Source organism: Canis lupus, chromosome 17, assembly GCF_011100685.1.
Source record: "Canis lupus familiaris isolate Mischka breed German Shepherd chromosome 17, alternate assembly UU_Cfam_GSD_1.0, whole genome shotgun sequence".
NCBI lineage: Eukaryota > Metazoa > Chordata > Mammalia > Carnivora > Canidae > Canis > Canis lupus.
The window spans coordinates 15921961-15936347 of record NC_049238.1 but is presented as its reverse complement, the minus strand read 5'-3'; the positions used below and the strand labels follow the sequence as shown (position 1 = coordinate 15936347).

Below are 14387 nucleotides of genomic sequence, written 5' to 3'. Positions count from 1 at the left end.
AGGAGCATTGCAGGAAGGCAGCATCCTGAGAGGGCATTTCCCTTTAGCAACATGTCCTCATCCTTGTGGGGAAGTCAAGTTCCAAACCACTCAGTCCACTCCTCCAGTTACAAAGATACATGGGATGCTTTGCTTTATATCATGAAAATTAAAAAATCAAATACTGAAAAAAGTATAGTCTTTTCTAGATTGACTATTGTCTGTATTATCTTCAAGATTAAGAAAACAAGTAGCCTATGTCTTATTGGCCTTTCCATAGTCTATGGCTGAGCAGCAAAGTTTAATAGACCAAGTAAATGTGAAAGGACTGAAGTCCACCAATGTACTGACATGGACAAAGCCTACTGATGATAAGAGGGAAAAATGTCATCCTCAGATGATCCAGGACCCTCTTCCCTCACTGCTAAGATTTCTGACCAATGGTGTTCTTTGTGCTATAGGGGAGACAGATCTTAGAATTGGACAAGGCTTAATTGTGCATCCTCTCATTGAGTGTTGTGGTCCTGGATAGGCAGTAGCTTATTGGAGTAATGCAATCAACAATTTATTTGCGTAACATCTAAATCTTGTTGTTCTACTTTATGATAAGTTTTCATAGTAGTCCACTGTATGTACATAGTATTGAAAAGATTACAAAGGACTTTTAGGTAGCCAAGACCAGCTCTGTGAGGTCAGCAGAAATGGTACTGTTATCCCCACTATATAGATAACATGACTGAGACTCAGAGAGGCACACACACACACACACATAGCATCACCACTCTGGAAGCTAAAACTATAGCCTGAGATTACTGCCTCCCACACCGGCACTCTTTTCACATACCCAGTTGTCTCATTTCAGTTTAGAAAATATGAAGTACCAAGTGTCACATGTGTGTAAGATGCTAGACTAGGTGTAGTGAGAAGATAAAAACCAGTAAGGTGTCATCCTTCCTCCCAGGAAGAGCTTGTAGACACTGACTGGCAAATGAACAAGCACGTGCTAATTATGTAAGCAAATTTGAGGTAGATGTAAGGGACCGGTCCTTGAAGGGCTTTGAATGGATTTGAGTGTTGAATGGATGGAGGTGAAAAGCACAATTGCAAACACAGGGAGCAGTGTGAGGAAAAGCACAGGATGGGTTTGGGAATGGGGCACACGCACAATTGCTTGGAAGGTCAGATAGCAGGGAACTTTGAGTTCTCGATGTCTGACCATGGACATGTTGTCTTTGTTGTTCATTTTAGTGATGGCCGAGTCAAATACACATTGAACAAGAACAGTGTGAAAATTGAGATTCCTTTGCCTTTTGGTGGAAAATCCTCCAAAGAGCTGAAGATGTCAGAGACTATTCAAACACCAGACCTCAACTTCAAGTCCATAGGATTCTACCTACCATCTCGGGAATTCCAGGTCCCCACTTTTACCATTCCCAAGTTGTATCAACTCCAGGTGCCTCTCTTGGGTGTTCTAGACCTCTCTGCAAATATCTACAACAATCTATACAACTGGTCTGCCTCCTACACTGGTGGCAACACCACCAACAACCACTGGAGCCTTCAGGCTCAATACCACATGAAGGCTGACTCTGTGATTGACTTGCTGTCCTACAGTGTGCAAGGTGAGCCATGGTTGGGTAGAGAGTACACAGGGTTAATCCATTGCAGGCTCTGGTGGGATAGTCTCCTCTGGGAAGGAAGGGACTTGGGCTTTTGTACAGATATTTTCCTTGCTATTCGGAAGCCAATTCATCCATTCATTCATTCAGCTAATAGAAATATTTATTAAACGTATAATACGTACCAAGCATTCTACTGAGGCAGTAACAGAAGAAGCAGACCACTAAAATAGCAATGAAAATCCAAGATAGGAGGTGCTATGATAGGGTCTAGTGGATAAGTATAAGGGACAAAGGAGCACTTGATAAGGGGACTCAACAAGATCTGTGGTGGTCAGGGAAGCATTTTGTTGTCAGATTTTATGCTTGTGTTATGGATGGAGGAGAGAGTTACATGACTAACCGAGATCAGTGGGGCTCTATTTGGGAGTGGGGGGTACTTTATTATTGAATGACATTTAACATAGCAATTTATCTGGGAGTTTACTATTTAATTTAACTAGTGTGTTTTCATTTCTATATCAGGATCTGGAGAAACAACCTATGACCACAGGAATACATTCACATTATCATGCGATGGGTATCTTCACCACAAATTACTGGATTCAAATATGAAATTCAGTCATGTAGAAAAAATTAGAAATAATCCAGCCTCCAAAAGTGTGCTAACATTTAACACCTCTACTGCCTGGGGACCTCAGATGTCTGCTTCATTACATTTGGACTCAAAAAAGAAACATCATTTGTATGTCAAGGAAGCCAAGATTGATGGGCAGTTTACGGTCTCTTCGTTCTATGCCAAAGGCATATATGACCTGTCTTACCAGAGGGATTCTACTACAGGCCAGTTAAGAGGAGAGTCCAACCTGAGGTTTAACTCCTCCTACCTGCAGGGCACCAACCAGATAACAGGAAGATATGAGGATGGAACTGTCTCCCTAACCTCCACCTCGGATCTGCAAGATGGCATCATTAAAAATACTGCTTTCCTGAGATATGAGAACTATGAGCTGACTCTGAAATCTGACACCAGTGGGAAGCATGAAGACTTCGCCACTTATAACAAAGTAGATATGACCTTCTCTAGGCAGAATGCATTGGTACGTTCTGAATATCAGGCTGATTACAAGTCATTAAGACTCTTCACACTGCTTTCTGGATCACTAAATTCCCATGGCCTTGAATTAAATGCTGATGTTTTGGGCACTGACAAAATTAATAGTGGTGCTCACAAAGCAACACTAAGGATTGCCCAAGATGGAATGTCTACCAGTGCAACTACCAACTTGAAGTATAACCCTCTGGTGCTGGAGAACGAGCTGAATGCAGCACTTGGCCTCTCTGGGGCATCTGTGAGATTAACAACAAACGGCCGCTTCAGGGAACACAATGCAAAATTCAGTCTAGACGGAAAAGCCGCCCTCACAGAAGTATCATTGGGAAGTGCTTATCAGGCCATGATTTTGGGCTTTGACAGCAAAAATGTCTTCAACTTCAAAATCAGCCGGGAGGGCCTTAAACTTTCAAATGACATGATGGGATCCTATGCTGAGATGAAGCTTGACTACATGAACAACCTGAATATTGCAGGGTTGTCACTGGACTTCTCTTCAAAACTGGACAACATTTATAGCTCTGACAAGTTTTATAAGCAAAATTTTAATGTACAGCTACAGCCCTATTCTCTCGTAACAACTTTAAGCAATGACCTGCAATTCAATGCTCTGGATCTGACCAACAGTGGGAAATTACGGCTAGAACCCCTGAAGCTGAATGTGGGTGGAAACATAAAAGGAGTCTACCAAAACAATGAAATAAAACACATCTACACCATTTCTTATGCTGACTTATCAGCAAGTTATAAAACAGATACTGTAGCTAAAGTTCAAGGTACAGAGTTCAGCCATCGGCTCAACACAAATATCGCTGGGCTGGCTTCAGCCATTGACATCAGTACAAGCTACAACTCGGACTCGCTCCATTTCAGCAACATTGTTCACTCTGCAATGGCCCCTTTTACAATGACCATCGATGCACTTACAAATAGCAATGGGAAACTGAGTTTCTGGGGAGAGCATACTGGGCAGCTGTATAGCAAATTCCTATTGAAAGCAGAACCTCTGGCCCTTACTTTCTCCCATGATTACAAAGGATCCACAAGTCACCATCTCCCTTTGAAGAGCAGCATCACTACTGGCCTTGATCACAAAGTCAGTGCCCTGCTTACTCCGGCTGAGCAGACAGGCACCTGGAAGGTCAAGACCCAGCTGAATGAAAATGAATACAGCCAAGACTTCGATGCTTACAATGATAAAGACAAAGTTGGTGTGGAGCTTAGAGGACGAGCCCTGGCTGAACCCACCATGATAGACTTCTCGATTCCAGTGCCATTTTTGCTCAGTGAATACATAAACATAATTGATGTTTTAGGGATGAGGGATGCTGTTGCCCAACCCCAAGAATTCAGTGTTGTTGCTTCTGTAAAATATGACAAGAATCAAAATGTCCACACCATTAACCTCCCATTCTTTGAAAGCCTGCCAGAATATTTTGAGGAGAAACGAATGGTAATTATAACAGCACTGGAAACCATACAGAGAGAATTGAAACTCATCAATATTGATCAATTTGTGAAGAAATACAGAACAGCCTTGGACAAACTCCCACAGCAAACCTATGGTTATCTGAATTCACTCAATTGGGAGAGACAAGTTTCAAGTGCCAAGGAGAAACTAATTACTCTCATAGAAAATTATAGAATTACAGAAAATGATGTACAAATTGCACTGAACAATACCAAAATCAGCCTTAATGACAAACTGTCTCAACTAAAAACATATGTGATACAATTTGATCAGTATATTAAAGATAATTATGATTTACGTGATTTTAAAATAGCAGTTGCTAAGATTATTGATCAAATCATTGAAAAACTGAAAATTCTTGATGAACATTATCATATCCATGTAAATTTAGTAAAAACAATCCATGATGTGTGTTTGTTTATTGAAAAGACTGATTTTAACAGAATTGGAAATAGCACTGCATTTTGGATTCAAAATGTGGACACTAAGTATCAAATCAAAATCCAGATACAAGAGAAATTGCAACAACTCAAGACACACATTCAGAATATAGACATCCAGCACCTTGCTGACCAGTTAAAACAACAGGTGGAGGCTCTTGATGTCAGAGTTCTTTTAGATAAGTTGAGAATTACAATTCCATTTCAAAGAATAAAGGAAATTATTGAGCATGTCAGAAACTATGTTGTAAATCTTATGAAAGATTTTGAAGTAGCTGAGAAAATCAATGTGTTTGGAACCATGTCCCATAAGTTAATTAAGATGTATGGAATAGACCGACACATCCAGGTTCTAATGGATAAATTGGTACAGTTGGCCCACCAATATAAGTTGAAGGAGACTGTTCAGAAGCTAAGCAGTGTCCTACAACAAGTTAAAATAAAAGATCACTTTGAGAAATTAGTTAAGTGTATTGATGATGCTATCAAGCAGCTTAAAGCATTCTCTTTTAAGAAAATCATTGAAGGAGTAAACAGATTCCTTGACATGTTGGTAAAGAAATTAAGATCATTTGATTATCACCAGTTTGTAGATGAAGCCAATAACAAAATCCATGAGGTGACCCAGAGACTCAATGGTGAAATCCAGGCCCTGGAACTTCCACAGAAAGCTAAAGCACTGAGACTATTTATAGAAGACATCAAAGCCACGGTCTCAGTCCATCTGGAAAACCTTAAGGGCACCCAAATAAGTCTATTCTTCGATTGGTTGCAGGAGCCTTTAAATTCAACATCTTTAACCTACATAAAAGAGAAATTCCAAGAGACCCTAGAGGATATACGAGAGCGAGTGTATCAAATGGACATTCAGCGGGAAGTTAAGCGGTACCTGTCCCTGGTTGGCCAGGTTTACAGCACACTTGTCACTTACATTTCTGACTGGTGGAGTCTCGCCGCTAAGAACCTTACTGACTTTGCAGAACAGTACTCTATCCAATACTGGGCTGAGAACTTGAAAGCCTTAGTAGAACAAGGGTTCACTGTTCCTGAAATCCAGACCACCTTCGGAACCATGCCTGCCTTTGAAGTCAGTCTCCGTGCTCTTCAGGAAGCTACATTTCAGACTCCAGACTTCATAGTGCCCCTGACAGATTTGAAGGTTCCATCAGTTCAGATCAACTTCAAAAAGTTGAAAGATATAGAGATTCCACCCAAGTTTACCACACCAGAATTTACCATCCTTAATACCTTCCATGTGCCCTCCTTTACAATTGACTTGGTAGAACTAAAAGCAAAGATCATCAGAACCATTGACCAGATGCTGTCCAGTGAGCTGCAGTGGCCAGTTCCAGAAATGTACCTGAGGGACCTGGAGGGAGTGGACACCATTCTTGCTAGCATCACTCTGCCAGACTTCTGTTTGCCAGAAATCACAATTCCAGAATTCATAATCCCAAATTTTGATTTTAAAGATTATCAAGTTCCTGACCTTCACATACCAGAATTCCAGCTTCCCCGCATGCCACACACAATTGAAGTCCCAACTTTTGGCAAGCTGCATAGCATTTTGAAAATCCAGTCTCCCCTTTTCACGTTAGATGCAAATGCTGACATTCAGAATGTAACTACTTCAGGGAACAAGGCGGAGATCGCAGCTTCCATCACCGCCAGAGGAGAGTCCAAATTAGAAGTTCTCAGTTTTGATTTTCAAGCCAATGCACAGCTTTCAGACCCTAAGATTAGTCCACTGGTTATGAAACAATCTGTGAGGTTCTCCAGCAAGTACTTGAAAACAGAGCATGAGAGTGAAGTGCTGTTTTTTGGAAATGCCATTGAGGGAAAATCAAACACAGTGGCAGGTTTACACACAGAAAAAAATACACTGGAGCTTAGTAATGGTGTGCTCGTCACGATAAACAATCAGCTCACTTTGGACAGCAGCACAAAGTACTTCCACAAATTGAACATCCCCAAACTGGACTTCTCCAGCCAGGCTGAGCTACGTAATGAAATCAAGACCCTGTTGGAATCTGGACACATAACATGGACTTCTTCTGGACTAGGGTCTTGGAAATGGGCCTGCAACACATCCTCAGATGAAGGAGCACATGAATCACAAGTTAGCTTTACTATGAAAGAAGCCATGGCTTCCTTTGGATTGTCTAATAAGATCAGTAGCAAACACCTAAAATTAAGCCAAAACTTGGTTTTTGAATCTAGCTTCCCTGACTTTTCTAAATTTGAAATCCAGTCACAGGTTGAATCCCAGCATGTAGGCCACAGCGTTCTAGCCGCTAAAGGCACAGCACTGCTTGGAGAAAGGAAGGCAGAGATAACTGGCAACCATAATGCTCATTTAAATGGAAAAATTATTGGAACTTTGAAAAATTCTCTTTTCTTTACAGCACAGCCATTTGAGCTTACTGCATCCACAAACAATGAAGGGAATTTGAAAGTTAGTTTTCCATTAAAATTGATTGGGAAGGTAGACTTCTTGAACAATTATATACTGCTTTTGAGCCCTAGCACCCAGCAAGCAGGTTGGCAAGCAAGTGCCAGGTTCAATCAGTATAAGTACCATCATAATTTCTCTGCTGGAAACAATGAGAACAGTGTTGAGGCCCACATAGGAATAAATGGAGAAGCCAACCTGGATTTCCTCAACATTCCTTTGACAATTCCTGAAATGACTCTACCTTACACAACACTCACAACTCCCCACGTGAAAGATTTCTCCTTATGGGAAAAAACAGGCTTGAAGGAATTCTTGAAGACGACAAGGCAGTCATTTGATTTAAGTGTAAAGTCTCAGTATAAGAAAAACAAAGATAAGCATATCATCCCAATTCATTTTTACATGAAAGATTTCCAGGTATTGAGTACCCCAGGTGATATTTTCATTCCAGCCATGGGCAACATTACCTATGACTTTTCCTTTAAATCAGGCCTCATCACACTAAATACCAATGTTGGACTATATAACCAGTCAGATATTGTTGCTCATTTCCTAACATCCTCTTCTTCTGTCATTGATGGACTGCAGTACAAATTAGAGGGCACCTCAAGTTTGACGAGGAAAAGAGGCTTGAAGCTAGCTACAGCTTTGTCTCTGAGTAATAAATTTGTGGAGGGCAATCATGACAGTACTATTAGTTTGACCAAGAAAAACATGGAGGCATCAGTGACAACCTCTGCAAAAGTCCAAATTCCCATTTTGAGAATGAATTTCAAGCAAGAACTTAATGGGAATACCAAGTCAAAGCCTACTGTCTCTTCATCCATTGAATTAATATATGATCTCAATTCCCCCAAACTCTACTCTACTGCTACAGGGAGAGTCAACCACAAACTCAGCTTAGAGAGCCTCACCTCTTACTTTTCCATTGAGTCATCTACCAAAGGAGATGTCAAGGGTTCAGTCCTTTCACGGGAATATTCAGGATCTATTGCCGGTGAGGCCAGCACTTACTTGAATTCCAAGAGTACTCGGACTTCAGTGAAGCTGCAAGGGGCTTCCAAAGTTGATGGTATCTGGAACCTTGATGTAAAAGAAAATTTTGCTGGAGAAACCACTCTGCAACGCATCTATGCCATCTGGGAACACAATATGAAGAATTCCTTACAGCTAGAGGACTTGTTTTCATCATCTGGAGAGCATACAAGCAAAGCTACCCTGGAACTCTCCCCATGGAAAATGTCAGCGCTTGTTCGGGTCCATGCAAGTCAGCCAAATTCCTTCCTTGAAATCAATTACCTTGACCAGGAGATGTCTCTGAATGCTAACACTGAGAACCAGAAGGTCAGCTGGAAAAGTGAGGTCCAGGTTCATTCTGAGTTCTTCCAAAACAACATACAGCTTTCCAATGACCAAGAAGAAGCACGCCTTGACGTTGGAAGTTCCTTAAAAGTGTCCCTATGGTTCCTCAAAGATATCATCCTTCCAATTTATGACAAGAGCTTATGGGACCTCCTCAAGCTGGATGTCACCACCAGCATCGATAAGAGACAGTATCTTCATGCTGCAACTGCCCTTGTATACACCAAAAACCCCAAAGGCTATCATTTCTCTGTCCCTGTGCAAGAATTGGCTGATAAATTCATTATTCCCAGGCTGAAACTAAGTGACTTAAATTCAAGTTTTGTCATACCTACATTCCAAGTCCCATTTACAGATCTTCAGGTTCCATCCTACACAATTGATTTCAGTGAAATAAAACTCTACAAGAAGCTAAGCACTTTGCCATTTTCCCTCAATATACCAATGCTACCCAAAGTGAAGTTCCCCAAAATTGATGTGTTAACAAAATATTCTGAACCAGAAGACTCCTCAGTTCCCTTTTTTGAGATAATTGTTCCTGCATCTCAATTAACTGTGTCCCAGTTCACTCTTCTACAAAGTAGTTCAGGTGACAGTGCTGTTGAGTATCTAAATGAGGTGGCTAGCAAATTTGCAGACTTTGAGTTGCCAGCTATTACCATACCTGAGCAGACTATTGAGATTCCTTCCATTAAGTTCTCTGTGCCTGCTGGAATCTTCATTCCATCCTTTGGAGCACTGACTGCACATTTTGGAGTGGTCTCTCCTCTGTATAATGCTACTTGGAGTGCTGGTTTGAAAAACAAAGTAGAATATGTTGAAACGTTCCTGAATTCCACATGCAGTTCAACCATTCAGTTCCTGGAATATGATCTAAATGGTAAGAAATTGTCCTGACTCCTCTTCTATATGCTCTATATTTGCAATGAGAGTTGTGAATAAATAATTACATATTTTTGTAAGAATGGAAGCATAATTACTCTCCATAGCAAAATTTTAAAAAGAGAGAAAGAGAAGGATATATACCCAGCCTGTAAAAATCACCCTGTAGAAAATTTACTGACATTCCAGAGGAATAGATTTAAAGAAAAAAAATTTTTTTTTCTGTGATGATAGTAGGGCTAATAATGTCTCTTTCTAACTATTTATTTTTGTTAAACAGGGACTGCATGTTTCAAACATGTGAAGCATGTAGTTAAGATGGAATTCTCCTGGTTTTTACAATGAAAATATTTATGTCCTGCAGTTATTAATCTAATAAAATATAACATTTCTCCTCTACAGTTGTGGGAACACACAAAATTGAAGATGGCATGTTAGTCTGTAGGACAAAGGGAACATTTGCACACCGTGACATCAGTGCAGAATATAAAGAAGATAACAGATATCGAGGACTTCAGTATGGAACTTTTATGGAAATCTCATCTCTTTTCAAATCATTGTCATTTTTCCCATCTTGATACCCCTTTCATGATGGTTCATCTGCTTTTCTGCTTTCAGGGACTGGAAAAAAGAGATTCGCCTGGACATCACCAGCCCAACATTCACTGATGCCCATCTGCACTACCAACTAAATAAGAATTACCTCTCCTACTTGGTGGCCTCCCCAGCTGTAGGCACTGTGGCCTTCGACATGGAAGACAATAACCGTACCTTAAAATTGAACCTGTACTATCGCCCTCAGGTGAGTCCCATCTAATGGGTTACACATCCCAAGAGCGAATAGAGAATTTGGGCAGATCAATTCAATTTAATGCAAAGTACTCTCTCGAGCCTTTCCCAAAGTAGATGAAACCAAGCAATGAACAGGTTGAACTTTTTGTCTGAGAAACTACTCTCCAGAATGTACTACCATGATTTTATTGATTTTAAGTATTGCCGGACCCATAACATCCTATTTCCACTATTATTATTTCTTTCTTTTTTTTTTTTTTTACTTTATGGCAAATTTAGAATGGTGAGAGTTATGCCTCATCACCTAAATCATGAGCAAACTCTGCCATATGCTGAGTACACTTTTCAGATAGGGGCTTCTGGAGTATTCGAGGCTTCAAAATTCTTCTCTGCAAAAGAAGCATTAACTGAGATGCCAGATTTCTCTCATGTACTTTACAAGCTCTGTCAGGCCAAATCAAAGATGCCATTAGTAGAGAAGAAGCAAGCAGGTTCTATTGCTAAAATCTGAGAATGAATGGCTCCTCATAGTGGTATTCTAGGTCTCTGCTCAATGGGTCTGGACTTATTCCTTTTTGCTACTTCTCTTTTCTCTGAATTAGTCTTCTCCTGTCTTTTTCTCCACTTTCTCCTCCCCCTACCGCTCTCCCTCCTCTTCCTCCTCTTCTAATCTTCAGTCCTAACAAGGCCTTAATGTTAAGTGTTACTATGTAAATGGCATGCATAATTTTATCCTTTCTGGGGCGAAGGATAAAGAGAAATTAACAACAGTGAACTGGTTTAACCATAAGACAAACACATGAACTGACATATGAAAGATAAATCCCTTCAGAATATGAAAGATCCTCTGATCTTGACTTTTAACAGCTAATGAAGTTTTAATGTAGTATATTATGTAATCAGGATAATTGAAAAACATGCTCTTTTCATCTGGTTTTTGTGTGTGTATGTGTGTTTTGTTTTGTTTGCTGGTTTTAGTCCTCTCTAGATAAAAAACTCAACATATTCAAAACTGAGTGGAGGTACCGGGAATCTGATGAGAAAAATCAGATCAAAGTCAGCTGGGAAGAAGAGGCAGTATCTAAACTACTAACCTCTCTCAAAGACAATGTGCCCAAGGCCACAGGGGCCCTTTATGACTATGCTAACAAGTACCACCAGGAGCACACAGGACTCGACCTGACGGATGCTTCTTCAAAACTGAGAAGAAGTCTGCAGAACAGCGCTGACTGGGCCTATCACAGTGTCTTGGAGAAGATTGATAAGGCAGATTTAGGGTTCCAGAGCATAGCCAAAGGTACCACTAGAACCTACCAGCAGTGGAAGGACAAGGCCCAGGATCTGTACCAAGAAATGTTATTAGCTCACAGAGACCAAGGTGATTTCCAGGGACTCCAGAAAGACATGTTTGACAGATTAATGGGAGTTACTCAAGAATACAAAGTCACAGTCAGTCATCAGATTGACTCGTTGATTGATTTCCTGAAGTTCACTAAATTCCAGCTTCCAGGAAAACCTGGGACATACACTAAAGATGAACTCTGCACTATGGTCATGAAAGAAGTAGGGCAGGTGCTGTCCCAGGTATATTCAAAAATCTATAGTGGGTTCGAAATATTGTTTTCCTATTTCCAAGACCTGATGGAGAAATCTGAATTAATCAAGGACCTAGAGATTAAAATCCCTTTTGATTCAAAGAGCTATAAACTAATAGATGTAATCTTGGAGTTTGGGAGAGTGTTGAAATCTTTATCACAAAAGCCACAGGATGCATTTAATAACCTTCAGTCTATCAATACTACAGAGATGCTAAGTGATCTTCAGAGATATTTACAAAGAGCTTTCCAAAAGATAGAAGAAGAAATTCAACGCTTAAAGGAGAAGAAATTTTCTTATCTCATTAATCATATTCAACACAAGATCAACATAATCTTCAACAAATATATTCCATATGTTTTTGAATTCCTGAAAAGAAACCTATACCTTAACTTTGGCAAGTTTAATGAACTTGTTCAAAACCAACTTCAGGAAGCTTCTCAACAGTTACAGCAGCTCCATCAGATCATAAAAGATCTTCGCAAAGAATATGTTGATTCAAATGTGGTCAGCTGGACATTGAGGTACTATGAACTTGAAGAAGAAATCATCAGCTTGATCAAGAACCTCGTGGATGTCCTTAAGGACTTCCACTCCAAATACACTGTCAGTACTGCTGACTTGGTTTCCCAACTCTCAAGTAAAGTTGAGCAGTTTGTGCAAAAAGATATTCAGGAATACCTTAGCATCCTTATTGATGCAGATGGAAAGGGGAAAGAGAAGATTGCAGAGCTTTCTACTAGCACTCAGGAAATAATTAAAAGCTGGGCCAATGCAATGAAGGAAATCATTTCTGACTACCACCAGCAGTTCAGATATAAACTACAGGATTTTTTAGACCAACTCTCTGATTACTATGAAAAATTCATTACTGAGTCCAAAAGATTGATTGACCTGTCCATTCAAAATTACCACATGTTTCTGAGATATATCACTGAATTACTGAAAGAGCTACAATCGGCCACAGTCAATAACATGATCCCCTACATAAAAGTTTCTCCAGGAGAATTTACTATCACCTTATAATTCTTATAGCAATTTCATTTATTCTTCTGTTCCAATTAAACTTTCATACAGTAGGAGAAAATTCAAACTGTATGTATTGATAAAACCATACACTGAGCCAGCCTTATGGCAAGCAGCTAACTATAGGCAGAAGCATGTATGAACTGGATCTGCACTAAAGCTGGAATAAGATCTCTAAAGGTCTCTCAACTCTGGGAAATAACTTTTTTTTTTTTTTTTTTGCAAGTTAAAGAAAATCAGGATCTGAGTTCTTTTACTAAACTTGGGGAGGGAGAACAAATAAATGAATTCTTTATTGTGTATCATAGCTCTCAGTTTGGTTCATTCATATTGAAAGGTAGCAAAATGAAGGTATTGATTCAACTTTCTGGCATTTCAACACTTTTAGAAGAATACACACTGAGTTTAGGATAATAGAATAAAAGAAGAAAGGGGGAAATTGAGGAGGGAAATATTTTGCCACCTAAAAAAATAAAAGGTAACTGATATCAGGGATTGTATTCAAGTGTAAAGAAAAAAAAAGTGTAAAGGAAGAACTATTTGCAAAGGCTTTCACATAATTTGATCCCAAAGAAGAACTCATTTGTCTTCATGTGCCACATACTCTTCCTCGCCCACCAGTCTGCCCTCTCTAAGCAAGGCTCTCTACTGGGCTCTGAGATAAACCAACAGACTCTTTATTTCACTCAGCCTACCAGGAATGAAGAAGAGATGGCTAGGAAGTCCTGGCCTCAAGGGCTTCATGATAATAGGGACCTCAGATGTCTCCTTGCAGCTTAGCCAGGATCCATTCAAGGCACAGAAAATAAGAGTTAAAGAGGGAGCATGGGGACATATATTCTAACATTTCTGAGGCCAAGCATGCATTTGTGTTCTTGGGCTTCCTTATTCCTCCAAATTTAATATCTAACAAGCCCAAGTATAATCAAAACCCAAGGGTTTCCCCTGCCACTCACCTCAAGCTGTATTTTTAAACATTGGCAACTTCCAGTCAGAGCATCTGAGGTGACCTCTAGTAAGGGAAGGCTGCAAAGAACATGTGCAGCACAGACATCACTAATATCTTGGGGAAAGTGAGCTCTACTTTTTCTTTCAATGGCACTGAATAACAACAAAACAAAACAAAACAAAAGGTGTAACCTCTGGGGAATAGGCAATTAGAGATTACCACACCCTCCAAGTCCTATATGAAGTCTGTTTGGAAATGACTCTTCTTATCCAAAAATGCCTTCAACCTCCACCATTATTTCCTAAAGCCTCACATTCCCTTGGTGAAGCCACTGTTAAAAACAAAAACAAAACCCCCCCAAAAAAACAAACAAAACAACACAAGCATTACCTGGAAAAGAAAAACACGTTAGCTTATTGAATCCTTAGCAGGATTCTTTGGAACTGAGGAGCCAGCAATAGTCATAGGGAAGTGGATTACATGGCAGTGTATGGATCTCTTTCTGAAAGAAAGTCTCTTAGATAATGAATCAATAGATGGATAGATGGACAGTTGGATGGATAGATGAATGGACAGATAGTTGAGTCAATGAGCGAGTAGGTAAATGAATGGTCAGTTCCAAATGTGATAGAAGGAGGAAAATTAGGCCCAGTTCCCAGGGCATCACATGCGTGGTTCTAGGCATAGCACTAGAAGAGTTTC

The 14387-nt window shown here is 40.0% G+C and overlaps 1 protein-coding gene across 2 annotated transcripts in view; it reads left to right on the top strand.

Annotated features, from left to right (window-relative positions):
- The window catches only part of APOB (apolipoprotein B), a 37309-nt gene extending 24266 nt beyond the window's left edge, over nt 1–13043 (top strand). The window contains exons 25-29 of one of the 2 annotated variants that reach the window (XM_038560882.1): nt 1228–1601; nt 2124–9320; nt 9725–9839; nt 9941–10124; nt 11093–13043. In XM_038560882.1, coding sequence (XP_038416810.1) covers nt 1228–1601; nt 2124–9320; nt 9725–9839; nt 9941–10124; nt 11093–12736 — 9514 coding nt within the window. In that variant the 3' untranslated portion in view covers nt 12737–13043. Of the gene's footprint in view, nt 1–1227; nt 1602–2123; nt 9321–9724; nt 9840–9940; nt 10125–11092 lie in introns of those variants that run through there. The other variant, XM_038560883.1, reaches the window with a different exon arrangement.
- The last annotated feature ends 1344 nt before the right edge of the window (nt 13044–14387 follow it).